General features: G+C 39.3%; 1 protein-coding gene across 2 annotated transcripts in view; it reads right to left on the bottom strand.

The window, feature by feature from the left end:
• pou6f2 (POU class 6 homeobox 2) overlaps window positions 1–22,657 on the bottom strand; it is a 53,458-nt gene that overhangs the window by 21,484 nt on the left and 9,317 nt on the right. For both annotated transcript variants that reach the window (XM_077735527.1, XM_077735528.1), the window contains exons 6-7: window positions 13,730–13,830; window positions 9,971–10,190 (exon numbers count right to left, since the gene is read on the bottom strand). In XM_077735527.1, the coding sequence (XP_077591653.1) occupies window positions 9,971–10,190; window positions 13,730–13,830 (321 nt within the window). The remainder of the gene's footprint in view (window positions 1–9,970; window positions 10,191–13,729; window positions 13,831–22,657) is intronic.

Raw genomic sequence — 22,657 nt, 5'->3', positions numbered from 1 at the left:
TTTTATTTTTATTTTTTTTAGAACGGAACATGGCCCAGGGACCCCCGTGGGCGTCACGGGGTCCTCGCAGAGGGGTGCGCTAAAATAATATCTTCTTTCATGCCGCTCTTATTTTTCTTCTTTGCAGAAAAGATAGGAAAGGTGAGGGGAGAAGGTTAAAAGCTAAAAATCTTATTAACCAGCAATGACATGAAATTTCATAGAAAAGGTCCAAGAGGCCCTCCATAACACAGATTGGAGATTTAATCCAGCGTTAGTTTTTTTTTTTTTTATCTACCTTACACAATGTGTCTTCCATTTTTTTTTTACTGCAAAATTGTGGTCGGCTTATTTGTTAAAGTGTAATGTTAAATACGCTGTTTTTATTTTTATTCATCATTTAAAATCTCAATCAGGACAATATGCTACTAGACTAGAAGTATATTTACTACTATATAATGCTACTCATAGTCGACATCACTGGTGTCAAAGTGGTGGCCCGCGGGCCAAATTTGGCCCACAGTATCATTTTGTGTGGCCCGGGAAAGTCAATCACGAGTGCCGATTTTAGTTTTAGGATCAAATTAAAATGGAGTATAGATGCATATTAAATTTCCTAATTTTCCCCCTTTAAAATCAATAATTGTCATTTTTAATCCATTTTTTTAGTGTTTTTAGTTCAAAAATCATTGTGTAAAATCTAAAAATGTATTAAAAAAAACCTAAAATAAACATTGTTTTACATCTATAAAAAAACAGAATATTCAGGGCTTTTAATCCACTTCTTTTAATCAATTTATATAAAAAAAATTGAAATATTTTATCTAAAATGGTCCACCACACATGAAATCAAGTTGACATTTAAGCTAGTAGCATATAGCATTGTCCAAGATTTTAAATCATGAAGAAAAATAAAAACAGTGCTTTCTTAGGAATTTTCCGATGTACTTTCAAGGAAAATGTCGACAAATTACAGTACACTAGATACCATTTTATTTTTTTTAATTTTTTTTTACCCATCACACCCTGTGTCATTTCCGCATGGCGGTCATGTGTCGTCAGCCCGAAAAGCCAACAGGCGGGCCTGGAGTAAAAGCCTCATGCAAAATTTATGTTCATGCGGCTGTTTCACTGGGTGGAAAAATCAATATTGGGAGGGCGGGGAAGTGGGGGGTGCCGTGGCTGGCTTGCGATTCACTGAGATGACTGAGTGCTCTCCGGACTGACAGTAAAAGCCGAGAGAGCGCGCGAGAGAGAGAGATTGAGGGTCCGCGTTTAGCGCTCTTGCCAATGTGCTTCACCTTCAATGGGAATTCTATTGTGGATTATTTAGAGCGTACATGTCCAAACTTTTGGGGGTTTTGGGGGTGGGTGGTTGTAATACCCCCCCAAAAACTAATAAACAGATCCACCATGAGAATAATCAAAAGGCAAGGTGGCGAAGGAGGACGTCATGATGCTTGTGGCGTGTTTTTTTTGACAGCATTCTCTTCTTGGTACATTTGTGGAAAATAAAAGGATGAAATGAGCCCAAACAATGGGATTTGCTTGGCATTCTTCTGCCTGCTTGCCTGCCTCCCATCTCGCCTTCTTAATTATTCCCTTTGCTCGGCGTCTGAGGGCGCGTGTAAGCACTTTGGCGCCCGGCGGCGGCGCGTTGATGCCAAAGTCTTTTGAGTGACATACACACCAGCAGCCTCTTGTGATTAGCCATGCTCTTTTAATACTGGCAAGATGGAGGGATCGTATTTCCAAATGCGATGGAATTAAAGTGGTGGAGGGATGGGAGGGGACTTCTTTCTTCATTTTCTTGACCTTTTTTGGACATCAAATTTCATGTTGAAGTGACTGGAATGCTTTTATTGTCATTATACATTGATAACAACAACAAACTGACAAATACATAGGCAATAAAAAGAAATAAATAAAGGAGAAGTCTGAGTGGGATGGGTGATGATAGTTTCTTCTTCATTCAAAGTTGTCTCTTAAGTTAAAAACTTGGAATTTGCCCCAAAATGGCGGACTTGCTGTTCATCCTTGGCTCTAAAAGACTTTTTGGTGTATCCACTTATGTCATAAATGTTATGTCAATAGAGGAAAGACGTCTTGGGAGTTGATTTGGACTTTCTGGTAGAAGATGAAGTCCTGTTTTTGGCACAAAATGGCTGACTTTCTGCTCATGATCAGTCAAGTGTCTTTTCTGCTTTGTCCAACAAGTTCTTTTTTTTTTGCTAAAACTGGAACTGCGGACTACTTTTTCAAACTTTACAGTACTACTTTAAACAATCACACAAATAGTAACATTTGTACAACTTACAAAAGTAGTATTTTTGTCAAAATTAGTTAGCATTTATCATTTGATTCCAGGCGTAACTGGGTAATACTTTTGTTAGATTTTATGCGTATCTTTTAGTAGCCCTTTCACTGTATACGGCACCCCCCCAACGCCGGCTAACTCCCCTCCCCCACCCAGCCAAGTATGATGAATGAAGCACGCCGCTACTTATGCGCTTTATCGCGCTGGCTGACTAGCAACAGGTTCAGCAAAGGGCAGTGGCGGTAAATGAAATTCGTCGGCCGGCACAATACATCATCCCCAACGCCGACTACGCCGGAACCTAGCAGAGTTATGGGATGTAAGAATTGGAGCTACTTGATTTTTTTTTAACCCCTGGCGTTAGAAATTTGAGCTCGTTGGAGTCGCGGACGCATCTCGCGGGACGTTTTAAGCCGATAAGAATTAATTAAGGTAACGACACCCCGGTTGGCCAGCGCCGACCGCAGACGGCTTTTAGCGAGGGGGATCGGGTTGCCGAGCCGTCTGCTGAAATGAGAGAAGGGGACGCTAAAAAAAAAAATGACCTCTACTGGGGAGTTAGTTCAAGTTTTGAGTAAAAAAAAAAATCTATGCCTGCTAGGTATAGAGGAAGTATTCAATGGCAAAGACTATTGATCAAAATGAGAAACAAGTTGTATGGATTGCTAATGCTAATAGCGCATTGATTAGCTTGTTTTATTAAGAGGAGGCTATAATATGGTTTGCTGTTGGCATTTGATGTTTTAATAGAGGTGAATTATGACATTTGTTGTCAGGGAATAAGAATTGTTACAGTGTAATGATTAAATAATCTTTAACAAAACAAATGGCTGATTGTTAAGACCTACTGAATGTATATATGTATATATAAATGTGTATGTATGTATATATGTATATATAAAAATGTGTATGTGTAAGTATATATGTATATATAAATGTGTATGTATATATGTATATATAAATGTGTATGAATGTATATATGTATATATAAATGTGTATGTATGCATATATGTATATATGAATGTGTATGTATGTATATATGTATATAAAAATGTACATGTGTATGTATGTATATATGTATATAAAAATGTACATGTATATGTGTATGTGTACGTGTATGTGTATATTTACGTGTATGTGTATATGTATATGTGTATGTATGTGTATATCTATATGTAAATATGTATATGTGTGTATGTGTATAAGTGTACATGTATATACCAGTTATGATACTTTAAAATATTTCCTTGAGGTCACAGTTTAATGAGACAAAAAAATATAGAAAATGCATAAATGGCATAGGGGGGTAAGGCGAGTACTCTATTTTTTAACAAGTAGCGGGCGATAAGGCTTTTTGCACCTTGGCGTAAGATTACCATTAACATTACAAGTCATGCAGAACGCGGCGGCACCGCCGTGTGAAAATGTCAGGCGGGAATTCCACCGGCGCCAGATTAGCATCTCCCGTTTTCCACCGCTGCGCCTTGTCTAATATTTCATTTACAACATTTCATAAGTTGATTTTCCCCTCAGCGACCACGTAAATCTCAAATCAATTCTCATTTGCCGCGCTTGAACTCGCTAGCCAACCTAGGCTAGCAGACCCAAAGAATGTCATTTTAACACAACATCTCCGGGGCCAAACTTGGGCCTTCAAACCTTTGAATTCTTAGAAATGGCGCCCGTGTTTCCCTTCGCAAAACAGTCAACTCTACTGACAAATATCTAGGGAAACCCGCTGTTAAACATAATGCACTACAATCAAGCGCACAATTACTCCGCATATGTAAGACAAATCATTAGCGTGTTCCGCAACAAGTGTGTCGTCGGCGCTAAATCTTCCGTCTCGGGGGGCCGCCCCGTGTTTGCGTTCCGGCGTGCAAATGCGCTCGTTTGATTCCCAGCCGCAACGCGTCTCCTCCGCTCTACTTTGATTGGGATTTGTCACAAAAGGCGCCAAACAATAAACTAGCGGGTGGGGAGCTACGCTACGTGGTGCGGCGCGGCGCTAGCTAGCAGCAGCAGCACCTCTCGCTCTCAATTATTTGGCGGCTGTCACAACAAATCAATCAAATTACCGCTCGGAGGAGTGTGTGCAGCTGCTGCTATCGCGCCGCTAGTCGCATTAGCTTTGAAATGTATGAGCTCTACATTTTATCACTATTATTTATTTAATGCTGAGCGCTAGCTGGTTTGCTCTCTCTCTATTTCGCTCTATTCTTCGCTCTCTACTTCTCGAGCTTGCCGACTTAAATCATTAAAAGGGTCGGCGTCGCAAATTAAACAGTGAAAAGATGGTGGCCTGGCTATGTTGAGGAAATATGGAGCGGCCTTCTCTTTCGTCATGGTAATAACAATCTGGAAGGTAAAGAAAATGGCAGCGGAAATGCACAAAATCGATGCTAGAGTGAGTGACTTTGGTCGTTAGGAAGTCAACAAAAGAAAGTTTAGACGGTCAGGATTAGGGGCGTCCTTCTAATGGATCGGACGATGCTAAATTTGGTAGCGGGGGGCTAAAGAAGAGGCCACTTTAGGAGGGAGTACTTTTGCAAAATTCAGCAACTTTGATGCTTTCAGGTCATGTTTACAAGCTTTTAAGTCGTGAAGTTTCTGGCTAAATGGAAGACAAATGCTTCAAAACATTATACAAAGACTGAACAAGGAAGAACTTTACTAAAATAGGAAAATATTGGCTCTTAATTTGAGCAGTTAAGTTTTTAAACTGATATTTCTACATTACAAGACACATGAAAGCCCCTTAAAGTCTTCTATAGATACACAAGATGTGTAAATAAAACAAAAAATAAATAAAAATGAATACCGAATGAGCCACTAATACTACACTAAGATAAAAAAAAACCTAAAACCAACATAGTGACTTAAAATTGCCCCCAAAGTACATAAAAATAAGGAAAAACATACTATTACTCATACTATAAGTATTACTATGGGTACATTTCCCATTCACTCCTCTTAAAGCAACAGTCACCCTAAAAAAAACACCCAAGCGTCAGCTTCCCCCCCCCCCTGGGGGCTCGCCCTCGGGCGTGGTAATGAGCGCCGTGATTTCCCTAATTTGTAGCGGCAACCTCCGAGCGACACCGCCGAGCGCCGGCATCAAAACGCCAGACGTGGCGGCGGGGCTTTGACTGGCAGCCTCGCACGCCGCCTCTCATTACAGCGGGTGAGTGGGATGGCGACCTTTCAAACTGGCGCAGCGGCGTGTTCTCACCTCCGCCGTCGCCACTTCCCCAGCCGTGTGATGTACGGCGCGGCAAATAAGACGGCGGCGCGCTCTTATTAAAGCGCCCCCGAGTAAATCGGCGCCTTCGCGTTAGTCGAGAAGAGTCGTGGGCTTTGTTGCGCTGGGCTTTGATTCCGCCGCTTTTTACAAGCGCGTTAATCACCATTGGCTTGTTAGAAAATGGGGAGGAAAGTTGGCGTCTTGTAAAATAAAAAAATAATAACGCTCGCTAGCTAGCACTCATCATATATGTTTTAAAGTGGTAATAGCCGTCAATGTTTACAGAGCGGCGGCGTGACGCAACCTACTTTCGGGAGCCACTGTGAAGTCGCTCTTGTCACAAAGGATAACTTTCTCTCTTGTTTAGTTTCACTGAGAGTTTGTTTTTGTCGGCGCGCCTGCACGAATGGCGCCGACGACAATCACAATCCACTTTTGCGCTTGGTTGTTCTTCAATTGAATGCTGAAGTAGGCAAAGATCAACTTGCTTTTTAATGGACACAAACGTTGGATTTTGCTTGTTCGAAATAGTTCTGTTTTAAAGCTTTGCATCACAGTAGTTGCTAGCTACTTGATGGGCAATTCAAAGTGGCGGCTTGGGGGCAAAATGTGGCTCGCTGCATCATTTAGTGCGGCCCGGGAAAGTAAATTACGAGTGCCGACTTTCTGTTTTAGGATCAAATTAAAATGAATACTATAGATGTGTATTATATTTCCTGATTTCCTCCTTTTAAATCAATAATTGTCATATTTTAATCCATTTTTCTGTGTTTTTAGTTCAAAAATCATTTTGTAAAATCTAAAAAAATATATAAAAAAAAGCTCAAATAAACATTGTTTTAGATCTATAAAAAACTGAATATTCTGGGCTTTTAATCCAGTTCTTTTAATCCATTTATTAACAAAAGAAAATCTAAATATTATACCTAAAATAGTCAAGTTGACGTTAATGCGGCTCGCAAACCAGTAGGGCAAAAGCTTTTCAACATAGCAGCCTAATTAGCATCTTATTAGCCGCCCCATTAGGCCCGAAATTAGCCACTAGCTTAACCCCTCCCGCCTGATATGACGCCAATTAGCACGGCGGGCAGGCCGCTCGCCGCGATTAATGGAGATGGTGATGGAGGTGGGCGGAGTTTAGGGCTTGTCTGACAGAGGTGCTGCGCCAGCAGGCCTCATTCAAAGGCGCCCGTGATCGGGTCGGACAGCGGCGAGCGGCGGAGCGGCGCCAGGCCGCGGGGGTCCGGACATAGTCAAGACATTTAGCTTCACTCCTGACTCGTGTCACTTTCTCTCGGCGGAGGTCCCGTCAATGCATCGCCTTCAGATGGGAGGATGTGCGAAGGGGGCCTTGGGAAAATGGCTTCCATGCCCTTTTATGGGCATGCCGCCATCGCCAAAGCCTGATATAAATTAAATATATTTTGTTTGGGGGGGTTGACAGACTAGGGTTGCTTTAATGTCAACTCGATTTGATGTGGGCTGGACCATTTTAGATATAATATTTAGATTTATTTTTTTTATAAATGGATTAAAAGCCCTGAATGTTCAGTTTTTTATAGATTTAAAACAATGTTTATTTTAGCTTTTTTTAAATATATTTTTAGATTTTACTAAATGATTTCTGAACTAAAAACATAGAAAAATGGATTAAAAAATGACAATTATTAATTTAAAAGGGGGAAAATCAGGAAATGTAATATATATCTATACTCTTCATTTGAATTTTGTCCTATAAGACTAGGCATTCATTTAATAGGACTGGGCAAACTAAAATAAGGGTAAAAGTCAATGTGGGGGTGCTTTGGTTTTAAGCTCCAAAGCTTTCCGCAATACTAAGTGTCCTGCGAGTACAATCAGGGAATTGGCATCACCTGCCTGTCACAGCCCAACCCCCGTTGCTTCAAGTTTGTCAGCTCGGACGGTCCTGGCCGGATTTCTCCTTCCAAAAGCTCTCCTCACCCACAGTGGCCCAACCCCCGTTATTTCAACCTTGTCACCTATGCTTGAACCAATGGCTTGCAAAATCAAAATTTGCCTGCTATATACTGTCAAGAGTCAATTTAAAGACTTTTTCTTTGGCCCTATTTCAAATGTGGGCTATCAAAGTACAGACTTTTGACCATTTTGACCCATTTAAGAGCACCTTTTATGAATTATATTTCACCCATTCCATGATACTATATTGATGACAACAAAGGCTTTTAATTTGATTTGATATAAAGTTGTCACATCCCATAAAACTAGGCTTTCATTTCAAACTATTCCACAAAATGTAACATTTCATGAAGAGCAATACTAAGTGTCCTGTGAGTACAATCAGTGGATCGGCGTCAGGTGCTTCTTTTGCCCAACCCCCGTTGCTTCAAGTTTGTCAGCTCGGACGATCCCGGCCGGATTTCTCCTTCCAAAATCTCTCCCCTCCTCACCCACAGTGGCCCAACCCCCGTTGATTCAACTCTATCAGAACCATGTCAAAACTCAACAATATATACATTTTGCTTACTATACAGTCAAGAAATTTGAAAATTGTCTCACTGCCTTATTTAACCTACAGCTGAGTACACTAGGGAAAATGGGTAGCAAAAAAATAAGTAAAAATAAAGAAAATAATAATAAAAAAATAAAAATAAATAAATAAAAATATAGAAAAAAATAATTTAAAAATAAAAATAAATAAAAATAAAAAAAATAATTTAAAAAGAAAAATAAAAAAATAAATATTAAAAACAAATAGATTTTATTTACTGCGCGCCATATGATTGCTGCTGAGCAGAGAAGACGAGAATAGTGAACAATTGCGCATGCGTGGAGCTTAGAGGGGACATTTGTGTCCACCCTTCTCATCCACCAAGACGTATTTATTAAAAGCTCTAGCAGCCGCGCCGCCGTCTTGTTGTTATTTATGCATGTTTGTGTCCATTAGGCCAGCAGCGCCTTTCCACACTCAAGGCACGCGTAGGGTCCACTTTCCCTCCGTTGCACTTTGCGCTGGCATTATCCTAATACCCCCCTCCCCAAAAAAAATATAAAATAAAAAAACAAACCCCCCCACACACACACATACACACTACTTTACATGGCCGTCTTTTGACATTAGCGCGCGGCGCTCATCCAAGATTTATGACGGACGTCCGTCCCTCAATCTAATGGTTATAAAGAGACAATGTTTTAAACATTAAAATGAAAACCATTTACAAGTATGATCAAAAGGGAACATTTGGACATTAAAGTTTCAGAGGCATACGCGCATGGATGGAATGAAAAAAGAAGGTAAAAAGAAGGATGAGGAGATAAAAAAGGGAAAATTCAGAGTGCTTTTGCAGCACGCTGCAAAACGCTGACCTGTAATTAATACGGTTTGTTTCTTAAGGCCGCTCCAAATCCCCCCAAGGATTTCCTACCTGACTATTTTCATAAACGTCAAAGTAGATATAAAGTTGTCGCGTGAATGATTACGTTGGCGTGCTGGACACACTTTTTTTTAAGAATAGTCGGGATGTCTATCGTTGTCAGTGGCGGAGAAGAAACATGATCGATCGCAAAATATTAGCCAAGAAAAGAGTAGTAAAACGTTTTCATTTGACCTTTCTATGGAACGGTGCTCGGACGTTTGGTCGCTGGTCTTTTGGTGACAGAGAGTAAGTACTGCTCTCAAAATGTTATTCATGAAAGAGAGTTTAATATCTAAGAGAGAGAGAGAGTTAAATATCTAAGTACTGTGTAATATCCAAGTACTGTTTAATATCGAAGTACAGTTGAAACCAGCTCTTAAAATCATATTCATGAGAGTTTAATATCTAAGAGAGAGAGTATAATATACAAGTACTGTTTAATATCGAAGTACTGTTGAAACCAGCTCTCAAAATTATATTCATGAGAGTTTAATATCTAAGTACTGTTGAAAACAGTAGATATTTAGATATTAAACTCTCTCTCATGAATATAATTTTGAGAGCTGCTTTCAACAGTACTTAGATATCAAACATTACTTATATATTAAACTCTCTCTCTCTTAGATATTAAAATTTCTCTCATGAATATAACTTTGAGAGCTGGTTTCAACAGTACTTACTCTCTGTTACCATTTGAGCGGCGACCAAACGTCCGGCCACGTTATGGAACCTATCGCAGCGAATCACAAGCCCTAAATTAGTCACCACCCAGTCAAGACTATTACAAATACATTTAAAACAATATCAAAAAAAGTTACTGCAGACAAAATATCATTAAATATGTCCCTGTACAAAAAAAGTAGAAATTCTTACATGACTTACCTTGAATACTAAAAACTGGAGTCTCTACATTAGATGAGTTGTCAACATGTCAATATTTAGTTTCACATAAATTATTACTATACACGTCTAATATTTCGGATAGAATAACTTTTTTTAAATGGGGTTTTAAGGATGATTTAATGTAATTCTTACCTTGCAAGTTCTGTAGGGGCAACGTCATGAGACCCCCAGCGGCGGCGGCGGCCACCAAGCTCTGGAGGTTGGTGGCGGGCAGCGAGAGAACCAAACCCTGCTGGCCGCCCAAGTGGCCGCCGGCGTTGAAGGGGATGAGGATGGGCTGGTTCATGCCGGGCGCCGTCCCGGACATCACGCCGCCCACTGCGTTGGCCAACTGTTGGGCCACTAGCAGGGACTGAAAAGTCAATAAAAAAGAAGGAATGTTACCAAAATAGTCATAAAATATTGAGCAGTACTTTACAGTTTTAGCTTTAAAAATAATGTGATAACTTCATTTAAATGGAGTAGAGAAATGACAAAATAAAATGGAAAAATGTCTCTTATAGAATGAATGAAAATGTCTGTTATTGTATGATTAACGATATAAAAAATATTTTAAAAGTGCTCTTTAACGTGGCTATAAATCAATGTCAACTTTTTTGTTAAAAAAATGTGTTTTATCTGGCTATATACTACCAAAAAAATGTTAGTAAATGTTTAGTAATGTTAGTAAACAAATTCAAAAGAGCCAAAATGTCCGCCTAAAATTTAACACTACCATTGTTATTGTTCATGTATTTTTACAGTAAAAAATATGATTTTTCCTGATATCTGGATTAACAATTCACCTTCCTTATGCTTTATTTAAAACTAAAATCACAGAAAAAAAACCACAACAATTACTAAACAAATTCAAAAGAGCCAAAATGTCCGCCTACAATTTAACATAACCAGATTTCCCTTCAAAATACCTACCAGTGATCAACCTAACAGGTCAAAAATATCGAAAAATGGATCCCAATTCTTAAGAACAGCCACAAAGACATAAAAAAAAGCCTTGTGACGCCAGGTAAATCAAGCTAGTAGCTTTTAACTCCCACTGTCAGCTATCTCGCCGCGTTTTCCGCAAGCGCCATATTTTAGCGTGTGGTCCGACTGCTGCTAAATTAGCCGCGGTGGCCTGGCTGTTCTCGGGCCGACAGTCGTGTCACTACGATAACGGCAGCGTAAGGCAGGTCACACGCTTGAAACAACAACAACAGTTTTCTGAAACAACAAAAAGAATGCTAATTCTACCCGGCAACAACAAGGAATAACAAAAGCGCAACCTGTTTGTGAGTTGCGGCGCGTGGCACGCTTTAATCTGCCGATGAAGTACAACAAAATAATCCGGTGATGGGAGACAGAGCGCCGCGTATAATCAAAGACGTTCTTTGAAGGTTTTTTTGTTTATTGGGTTTTTAGTCAGACGAGTCGAAATTGCCGGAGTTCTGACGGGAAAAGATGGGGAAGAGTGTTAAAAAGTCAGGTTGCAATTATCGTACGCAGGGCATTTCTTGAATTATAAGACATGGCAAAAAATGTGGGGGTGTTTCCGCCAATTGGAGAATTGTATTGAGTCCTAAGGCCATGTTTATTAACATTATTTTACTTAGAAAAAAATCTTAAGGCGCCTTCTAATTTAAAATGAACAATATAAAGTTATGCTTATCAAACTTGTATCAACAGGAATCAAATAAAGCCTCCAAAAACTATTAAAATGTTAAACACTGACCATTGTTGGCCACTCTGGTTTTAGGGATGTAAAAATAAGCAATGTAATGATTTTAATCTGAAAATTTGATGCCGGTTAATTTCTAAATTCTTTTAAAATACTAATATTAGTACTATACCAGTTTTGTACTAACTTAGACTTCAACTGAAACCAAACAACACAAGTATTTACTAGATCTCACGATACTACATATTTTTTTACTCTCCTAATATTACTTCAATCTTGTAATATTCCACCAAAACCAGTTTTTCACAAACATAGATTGAACAATGGCAAAAGTTGAAGTGTGTCAACCCAAAAAACTTTACATTACCTAAAAATAAGCTCCAAAAACGACTTTAACCTCATTGTATTAAGATTTAAATTTCATACTATTACAATCTTCATCATAATCTGGTATTATTAAAATCTTTCTCTCAGAATATTACAACGTATATGTTCTTGATAAACCAATTCAAAGACTCTCTTATGGGAAGTCAATGGAAGGTACACTTCTAAAATGGAGGTTTTCTACTTGAAAAAAGGTGATCTTTGAATGATGCGGTCTTTGAAGAAAAGCTTATCTTTGGGGCAAATTTAAGTCTCTCCTCTGTTTTGCACTCCATTTCCTTAGCCTGGCACACTTGGCAGGGTTGACAGCTGAGTGATGACAAGTGGCCTCCTCGGGGGGGTGCCGACACACACACCCTAACATACCCGCACACTCACCCACCCACATCTAGACACTCGGCATGGGACGGCCGCGTGTCCTCTGTCCCCCTGGCAGCTCTGCCACTGAGAAATTGCCCATAATGGTCCAGATAGCAGACTTTTGTCACCCTAACTGCGAGGGGGGGGACGGCACGTAATCTTAAGGTGGATTCATGTTGGGTAAACTAGCGTCAGATAATGGTTGTTCCGACTATATCCGGCTGGCTGTGGAGAGCGGAGAATCTATCAAATGTATCGATCCGTGTTGGGGATGAAGTAAGGGGGTGCCTTTGTTCGTAAAAAAGGGTTTGTTGTGCACAAGCTGGACTGTCAGCATTCATATATTAAATGTGGACTGGTAGGGGGTGCTATATTTTGTCTTGATTTTAATAGATGGGGTTTGTTTCAGAAGAATTGGCATAAAATGGCGACGGACTATGTTTTGATATTTTCCTGGACATAAGCCAAGGGTGTCAGACTCTTTTAGATATAAAATTTAGATTTTTTTTTGTTATAAATGGATTAAATTAACTGGATTAAAAGCCTTGGATATTTTGTTTTTTTATAGATCTAAAACAATGTTTATTTTAGCTTTTTAAAATATATTTTAAAATTTTACAAAATTATTTTAGAACTAAAAACAGGAAAAATGGATTAAAAGAACTGGATTAAAAACCTTGAATATTCAGTTTTTTTATAGATCTGAAACAATGTTTATTTTAGCTTTTTTAAATATATTTTTAAATTTTACAAAATTATTTTAGAACTAAAAACAGGAAAAAATGGCAAATATTAATTTAAAAAGGGGGAAAATCAGGAAATTTAATATACATATATACTCTTAATTTTAATTTGATCCTAAAACTGAAAGTTGGCACTCATGATTGACTTTCCCGGGCCACACAAAATGATGCGGAGGACCAAATTTGGCCCCCGGGCCGCCACTTTGACATAAACAACCTGTTAGCCATCGCTATTTAGAGCCAATTACCTCAAAACAAAATGGGGTTTGATGAAATCACGCTTTGGGCCTGTATGTCCACCACTGTCAGCAGCAGGTTAGCGCGCTAACGAGACAGCGGCTAATTAAACAGCTTTGAGCCACCACGGCGATCAATTCAATCCGATAAGACAGAAAGCAGCTTCGGCCCGTTTAGCGTAAGGCCGCGGGGCACCCCCCCCGCCTCCCCTCGTTAGCGTAGCGGCTCCATTACATCCAAATGAATGACAAAAAGCTTCATTCTTTGGCGTTGTCGTCATTAATTATTAAAGACGCCGCATTGAAGAAGGCGACGAGTGGAAGTAATTCATTAAATATAAGATACTGTACGCAGAAGACGGTTCCGGGGGGAATTTACTCGTAAAAAACGACTGGGGCATGTTTAATTGAAAAGTCTCTGGTGAGGTCTTTAAGATGAATGAAAAATTAACAACAATAAAAAGACATTTTAGCGTTTTGACAGTCAGATTAATGCAAGAGGGAATCATACCTGTGGACCCATGGCGGCGAATCCGGGGTGAGATTGACCCACTTGACTCTGCTCGGATGGACTGCTACTGATGTCGGATTGGACGGAATTTTCGCGGATTCCTGCACAGAAAAAATAAACAAAAAGGATATAAAGTTAGTCATTATGAAGGTAAAAAGATATAAAAACACAGTCTGGGAAAGTGGAAGTTTGGATTAAAGTGTTTCTAATTGAAGATACTGTAAAAATAGGTTTTTTTTTGGTTGAATTTCAGTCAGATGTCAAAAAAAATGTTTAAAATCTTTTTTTTTTGTTGAAATAAATTACTGTATTGTCATGTTATGGTATTTTGTGTTAAGTCTAATTTATGCGCATATAAGCCATACCCTCAAGTCATCATTTTTTTTGCAGAAAATACAGTATATAAAGATGAAAACTATACATGATACAATGATGGAAACTCTTAGTAAGAATCAAAAATGACTCGTCTTTTCCCGAAAAACAAAAACAGTCGCAAATCCAGATGATGTAAACTGATAAAAAAGCTCTTTTTGTCTGAAATGTACAAAAAAAAGTCATAACAGGATCAAACTTCATCTACTGTTCAATTTCATTCAAAGCCTCTCCACGACAGCCATTTTGAAGTTTGATCAAGAGTATAATTCGAGGTCTCTCTTTTTTGTCTTTCATCCATATCATTTTTTTTCTTAACTCATTGTCACATCACTCCTTTTTTCATTGACACCATCCACCCCAACTTTCAAGAAAAAAAAAGCCCCTGCCATTTTTTTACTCCACCAAAAAACGCCACTTTCGACTTTTTGACTAACGACGACGTTACGTCAGATGAAGCGTGCGACAAAATAAGACTTGTTTCTACCTTAGATGAGCTGTGATCTTTTTCCACAAAGCCTTTTTTTTTTAAACGCCTGACAAGAGCTTTTCGTCTTATCATTTCACACAACGGCTCATTTTTTTTTTCTATTTTTCCAGAGGAATAAAGTGTTTTTCTGCTTGGGGGGCGAAATCAAGTGGACCGTGGGTAAATGTGACTGAAAGCCACACGCCCTTGTTAAAGAGCAACGCGCCACAATGAATTTAAACAAAAAAAAACAATCACCTTTTCAGTGTACAGATTGATTTTCCTAAATGGACTATCAGGCTTTTTTTTTTTTTTTTTTTTTTTAAAAGGAGAAAGACTGAGGCTTTTTATTACGTAGATGAATAGCTTTTTATTTATTTTTTTGTTGATAAAATGTAGGATTGAAAAGCCTCGGCGGCGAGATCTCATTGCCTGTCAAGTGTATTTATGCGAGGCGTTTTAAAGTCAACCTACGCCAAGTAAAATCACTTCATCTTCCACATAAAATCCAAATAATTGGTGAATGGCGTGACCCAACACATGAACCTCTAGCGTTTGATGCGAAAGCCCACGGGGGGAGACGGAGGAGGGAGGGAGGGATGTGGGGGGGAGGCTAAGGGGAGGGAAGATGGGAGGGAGGGTGGCTAAGGCCTTTCTTACTGGTTTTCTACCTTTTGGTTTCGATGAAGTTCATTGCCGACAATGATTTTGACAAGTCTCTTTGAGACAATTATTTCCGCCATTAGACCGCTTAAAAATCGGTGGGGTCATTATAAAAATTATTTAAAAAGTGTCTTAAAACTAAAAAATATATTTGCATATTAAGGTTGGGAAATTCAGGCTCCAAAAAAGTTGTGTTTTTATATTATTGTTTATTTTACATCTGTTTTTTAATGGTAGTTTTTAGATAATGACATTTGCTATTGATTATTAGTGTTAAGCTACTATGTTATTTCTTTCTGCTGGTTAGCTTTATTATTTTTTAAATCACCATTTACTGGTCAATTGATATCTTTTATTTTATATTGTTAATTTATATCTAAATATACAGTAATACAGTCTATATAAATGAGTTAATTCTAAATGGATGACAGGCATTTTTATTTAAAAAATGATCATTTCGCAGTAGTGCTAAAGTTATCAAATTACCATCAAAGTGCGCCTGTGAAAGCCAATTATCAAAATGAAGATGTTTTATTATTAATAACAAAAGCATCAACAGGCTGAATAATCTAATCCACGGATACTTTCCCTTTCCCAATATTGATAAAGTCTTGTAAAATATCAATAATAAATAAACCCAAGCACGAGGCGCTATTTCCCTTAGCAAGACGGACTTCAAATGACCTTTTAATGCTCAAAAAGCGCATTAACCTCGAACTGATTTGAAAGAAAAATCCTAGACACACGAATCGTTGTAGCGCGAACAAAACGTGAATAAACGGAGATGTTAGCTTTGCGAAAAGATGAAACATTTAATCTGCGCTTTCATGTCTTGCGGCGACGTTACAAGCCACCGTGAATGGCGCTGTGGCTCTCCAACTCGCGACTATATCACAAGATAATGGCTAACACTGAGGAAATGTATTTAAAGGCGAAGCGTCAGGGTTGACATTTACTCCTCCGCCGTTGAAATTCGTTCATTGATCGGCAATCCACGTCTACGCCGGCAAAGGGGCGGGTCTTAATGCTGGGGGGGTTCCCCCGAGGACTTTGGGGGGGACAAAAACAATTAGCCCGGATTTCATCAAGCAATCTGCTGCCAGCGTGCCACTGAGCCTAACACGACGCAACCTCTTAACGGGCGTTATTGAAAGCTTTGTGTCCAGCTTAGCTTTTGCCTGGCTGCATTTAAGAATCAATTTGTGGCCATAAAAGAAGCCGTAACACTTAAGCTATTTTAGTGATGTAAGTTGTCAAATGTAGCAGCGCGGACGCTAACGATTGGTCGGCTATTCGGCGCCGCTCCCATTTTTATAATGGCCTCTTTTAAAGTGCCCGCCTGAGCACACGCGCCGCTTTGCTATTAACAACGTGTCAATCATTTGTACATTTTGTAGAATACAAAGCAATTATGGAAAGGAGACTTGGACGACCTGATGATGACGGGAACATAAATTAAACAGGGGAGACTTACTAGGCGCTTGTTAGAAAAACTACAATTTTTGGGGGGGATAAGAGAAGGAAAAACTACAATTTTTGGGGGGTAAAAAAAGAAGGAAAAAGTACAATTTTTGGGGGGAATAAGAGAAGGAAAAACTACAATTTTTGGGGAATATGAGATGGAAAAACTACAATTTTTGGGGGGATAAGAGAAGGAAAAACTACAATTTTTTGAAGGTATAAGAGAAGGAAAAACTACAATTTTTGGGGAATAAGTGAAGGAAAAACTACAATATTTTTGGGAATAAGAGAAAGAAAAACTACATTTTTTTGGGAATACGAGATGGAAAAACTACAATTTTGGGGGGAATAAGAGAAGGAAAAACTACAATTTGTGGAGGGAATAAGGGAAGGAAAAAGTACATTTTTTGGTGAATATGAGATGGAAAAACTACAATTTTTGGGGGAATAAGAGAAGGAAAAACTACAATTCTTTTGAGAATAAGAGAAGGAAAAACTACAATTTTTTGGGCGAATAAGTGAAGGAAAACTACAATTTTTAAGTAATAAGAGAAGGAAAACAAATCTGAATATTTAGATTTTCAAAATGGCCTTACATCACGATATTTTACATATTAAATACACAACATTTTCACAATATAATCACATTCAAAAAGACTAAATACAAGTAGACAGTCAATACAAAATGACATCAATTGGACGAACAATTTAGGATAGTTTACTACTGAAAGCCAATGTGCCTGTGACCACTGTCCAAACAAATAGAAAAACACTCTAAAAATGAAATGTGTCCACCAACATTTGTTGCAGCTTTTGTGTCGCACGCCATGCCTGCCGTGCGCTCTTGCCGCAAAAAAACGTGGATAAACATTCCGTCAATACCTCGGCCAATTGCCCCAGATTGTCCGCCCATCGATTTTGTTCGGCAGCACTCGAAAAGTCGGCGACTCGTCATTTTAACTGTCAATGATCAGCGATTGGCTGACAGCTTCTGTCCAAACATATAGTACCTTCATAAAAGAGCCAATTAGTTAACAATATATGCAAAAAAATGTTCATACTTTCAATTTTGAGGATAAAATCTAGTCAAGATATTAACCCCGCCCCTCACAAATATCAGTAACGTGAAACTTAAGTCCATCAATTGACCAAAAAAGCCATAAAATAACATGCTAGCTTGTTTTTACAACTTCTATAGAAATCCGCCTATGTTTTTAACTATTTTTAAGACAATATACCCTAGCATGGGCTAATAATAATAGCCTTACCTGTGATATATATATCAGTAACATGAAACTTATGTCCATCATGAATCAATTTACCAAAAGAAAAGCCATAAAATAGCATGGAATGACATGCTAGCTTGTTTTTACAACGTCTATAGAAATACCACCTATGTTTTTAATTATTTTTAAAACAATACCCTAGCATGAGCTAATATTAATTGCCTTACCCATGTGTAAAAGCCAAGCTATCTCCCACAAAGTCCCTCAACAATAACACACGAGCTAATCTGCTGACAATAACGGCGGGTGCTCTTAGCCAGACGGCTCCCGCCGGACCTCCCGGCACGGTAATACAGTTTAGAGGCCGACCTGGGAGAAGTCCATAGCGTTTCCGAGGGGGGGGACGGGGGGGGGCGCCTTGGCGTAACGTTATTAGCCACATTACGGCCGGCCTCGGCGCCGCCGGAGGAGCTGTCATTATCTTAATTAAGAGGCGAGGTGGCAAGGCCGTCGCCGCGGGATTTCCCGTATTAGTCTTATGCGTGGACGACGGGAGGGGGGTGAACTAACTTTAATTATACGGGCAAAAGGGTGGAATTAATGGAGTGTGGGAATGGAGATGATTTTGCGCAAGAGTAGACGGATCATGTTCACTTAAGTCGTTTTTAAAGACGAGTAGAGGACGGTTGTTAGCGTTAAAATGTCAATAACGAAGTGTGTTTGTTTGGGTTTTTGTCTTTCCATGGCTATTTTAAGAGAGGATATTTTGGATTTTTTGCTATTATTTATCATTTAGTAATCAGCACTAGAATACTGTTAAGTTTTACTACGACTGCTTTACACAAAATGGCTTCCAAGCTTGGTATTAAAAGACTTTCTGTTTTCGGATCAAATTCAAATGAAGAGTATAGATGTATATTACATTTCCTGATTTTTCCCATTTTAAATCAAAAAATGTCATTTTTTAATCTATTTTATGTGTTTTTAGTCGAAAAATCATTTTGTCAAATCTAAAAAATATTTAAAAAAGCTTAAATAAACATTGTTTTAGATCTCTAAAAAAACGGAATATTCAGGGATTATAAATGATGAAAATAATAATGATTGACAAAAATACTGATAATAATGATGAGATAGAAGTTTAGAGTTAAAGAATTACAGGCCTAGGTTAGAATTAGTTTAAGTACAATGTTTTGGGATGACTAACAGCAAACAAGTTAGAATATTGACTATGTTATTGTTCTAAAAATGAAGATTACAGTTCCCATACAACCAAAGAAAAAAAAAAAAGTTCAGTATTGCAGTTCCAAACGCCTTTTTTAAAGAATACATTTGCTCCAACCCTGAGTGGCTATCACAATACCCTTGGCTAAGGGCAAGGGTGGGCCGAGGTGCTACGAATACGATGGGGTAATCGCTGTCTTGTTGAGATATAAACAAGCATCAATAGCCCCTTGCGAGAGAGGAAAAAGCCGTCTGTTGATGACGACCTGGCGCTTGCGTCCGCATGTAAACGGCGCTGGGGGCGGAAGAACAAAAAAAAAAACACTTTTGGCTCTCGGGCGTGAGAGTACTACTGTCCGAGGCTCTTTACCTGTCCTCCCCCTTGACGCTGGAGTGGAAACGGCAACGAGACTGGCCACCAGAGGCCACCTCAAAGGTCAAGAAGATGGAGAAATGGTGTGATAGGAGGTGGGGATGGGTTGGGTTTTGATTTTGTCACAAGGGCTTCTGGCCAAGGCGCCATGTACGCACGCCATGGCATCTGTTCTGGAGAGTCCTCCTCATTCCCAAAAGCAATGTCAACTTGATTATCTGAGGGTTGAATGAGGCATATAACAATCCAAATGATGCCTCATCCTTTTACGGCCAGATGAGGGAGGGAGCGGCTTTTCTAGCGCCGTAAGCCTTTTAGGAGATGCCTGGCTCCTCCTTCCCACATGACTTAAATGATATTTGCTGTAAATAGGATTCGGACAGACCTCTGGCTAAAGAGATGGGGGAGATAGGTTACTGTTTGGATTGGAGATCACGACAAAAAGGAGGGTTTTGGGGGGATAAAATGGGGTATTGGGGGCTATTGTGGAGGATTGGAAGGACAACTGATGAGAAAAAGTATTATACTAAAATATTAGTAAATAAAATTGGGATAAAAATTTAAAAAAATTGTCAAAAAATCCCTATAAGATTAAAAATGAGGAAAAATGTTCAGTGGTTGGCTACCAACCAGTTCAGGGTTTGCCCTAAGTACTCATTGTTGGCTGGAAAAGGCTCTAGCACCCCCATGACGATAAGCTGCGAGGAAAAATGAACAAATACATGAAAAAAGTATAGAATATTGCATACAAATTCCTGCCTAATCTCCAATATAATACAATATAAAATAGGCAAGTACAACTATACAAGCATAAAATGAGAAATTGTACTAATACACGTTCCATAGTATATTTGAGAAGCCTTTCTTTACAATAATCTCCCCCTAAAAACAGGTCATGGTCATCCCTAATGAAGTGCCTGATCTGGCGCCTTCCATTCCATCAACGGGAATGAGCTTGATTTTGTGTCGTGGCCGTAAAAACAGCACATTTGGGGGTCTTCTTTGTCCATCCGCCAGGACATTTACAAGTAGCCAGCGGGGTGTGAGCGATAGTCCACCGTCAAGCGTGTGTGAGTGTGATTGTGAGTGTGGTGGTGGGCTAGACACCCACATGTCATGGCTGACACATCAGCCCGGGCCCCCTCCAGGCGATCCAGGCTCTAATGCTGCCTATGTCCCACTTTCAAGCCCTTGTCCCTCAAAGCCCACCCCTCCTTCGGAAAAGTACACCCTCCCCAACAGCTACCGTCCCTCCATCCCTCGCCCTCCGTCCTCCACCGTCCATCCTTCTGTCGCCAAGCCGTAATGACAATGGATGGCTGCGGCGCAATAACGTCAGGTGATACAAAATCGGTCTTTGCCGGAGCTGTACGAATTTCTGGGAAATTATTTCAACATGTAAGTGTTTAAAATTAACATTTTCAAATTTTTAACGGTCTTACAAACGTATGAAATAAGTCAGTGAGTGTCGAAGCTCCCTCTAGTGGCAAGCAAAAGTATCACATAATTGCATTAAAACTACTTACATTAAAAAAATGCTTAAGGTCTATGAATTCGTGGAAAATTATTTCTACATGTTTAAAATTAACATTTTCGAATTTCGTAAAGGTCGTACTAACGTATAAAATAAATCGGTGAGTGTCAAAGCTCCCTCTAGTGGCAAGCAAAAGTATCACAGAATTACATTAAAACTAAGCCAAAGTTACATTACATATATTCACATTTAATTTAGTGGAATTTTTGTTGTACCTTTATACACTGATATCGAATCATTAACCAAGTATAATTGCAATTCCAGCCATCCCTCCTTAGTCAAAACACCTTTGCCACCCACCTGCAACAACAATAGCATCTAACCAACTTTTATTTGACTTTGAAATCTTACTTTACCATCTTCCTAGCACATTATTCTGCAGGTGAAAACTAATATTTGTATGAGGAAACGCTATTGCTTTGAAGCCCATAACTCTATTCTGTAGAAAAGCAGCATGGCCATGTTATTCCACATCCTCAGATATAAAAGCAAAAAAAAAAACTATAATAACGTCCCTGGATCCCCCCCCCCCCCCCCCCCTCCTTATAGACTGCCGCCCCTCCCTGCTATTTTCATCCCACCTCATCCAGCAGCATCCGCCCACTTCTCCCGCCTCAATCTTTGGTTTCAAAGGAAGCGAATCAGCCGGCGGGACAGAAGGTTACGCATTAGTACTGGTCATTGCTCAAAGAGCCAGCGTTATAAATAATAAAAGGCTGGTGAAGGACACGGGCCGCTGGGATGCGTCTCTGGTTCACGCCACGCGAGTCAAATACCAGACGTGTCATTTCTCCACTCCCCCCCCTCGCGATCTTACAGCCGCCGCACCCTTTAAAATAAAGAAATATAGAAAAATCTACCACCCTCGCCTCTTTGTTAGCGCATTAAAGACTCGCCGGGATGGGATCAAGGCGCCCATGTTGCTTCCCGAAAGCGTATCTACCAAAAAAAAAAAAAGGGAATTAACATTGAAATTCAATTTGTTTGGGCGCAAAGTCGACATGAGACGAGAGACGACCTCCGCCGTCTTTCTTGGATTACGCATTACCAATAACACCTGCTTTCTATGCACTATAATGTTAAAAATCCTCATAATGAGATCCATCCTACTTACTTGCCTCCCCTTTTCTGTCGTGATCTACTTATATTTGGCCATTGGGTAGTGCTTTGCGCCACTTTATGACTTAACATTATGAGGCTCTTTGCTTAGCTAGTGCGCATCATGCCCACTAAACTGATTACACAAAAATAATAACTACTCTTGCCTGCAGCCATGTACCAGTGCATCTTTGTGTATATATTTTGCAAGAAGGCCAGAAGGTTTGGCCCAAATTTGATTTTTTATTGTTAGTTTTTGAAAAATAGTACTATAATTAGAAGGGAAGAAAGTCCTACTTAAAATATTTTTAATTTATCGGAATATAGATACTTTTTGATTGTTATTAAGGGTCTTTCTATGTGGTTTATAAGCCTGGCGGGCCAACTGATTTTTCTTGGTTCCTGCTAAGTTGAAATAGTGTTAAAAAAGAAACTATAAAAAGCGCAAGGTGATACTTTTCAGAGTATTGAGGGTATTTTATGTTAACAAAAGTGACCCAACTCTATG

This window comes from Stigmatopora nigra, chromosome 16 (genome assembly GCF_051989575.1).
Source record: "Stigmatopora nigra isolate UIUO_SnigA chromosome 16, RoL_Snig_1.1, whole genome shotgun sequence".
NCBI classification, from domain to species: domain Eukaryota; kingdom Metazoa; phylum Chordata; class Actinopteri; order Syngnathiformes; family Syngnathidae; genus Stigmatopora; species Stigmatopora nigra.
Note: the sequence above shows the minus strand (reverse complement) of the source record. Positions and strands in the feature narration are given on the sequence as shown.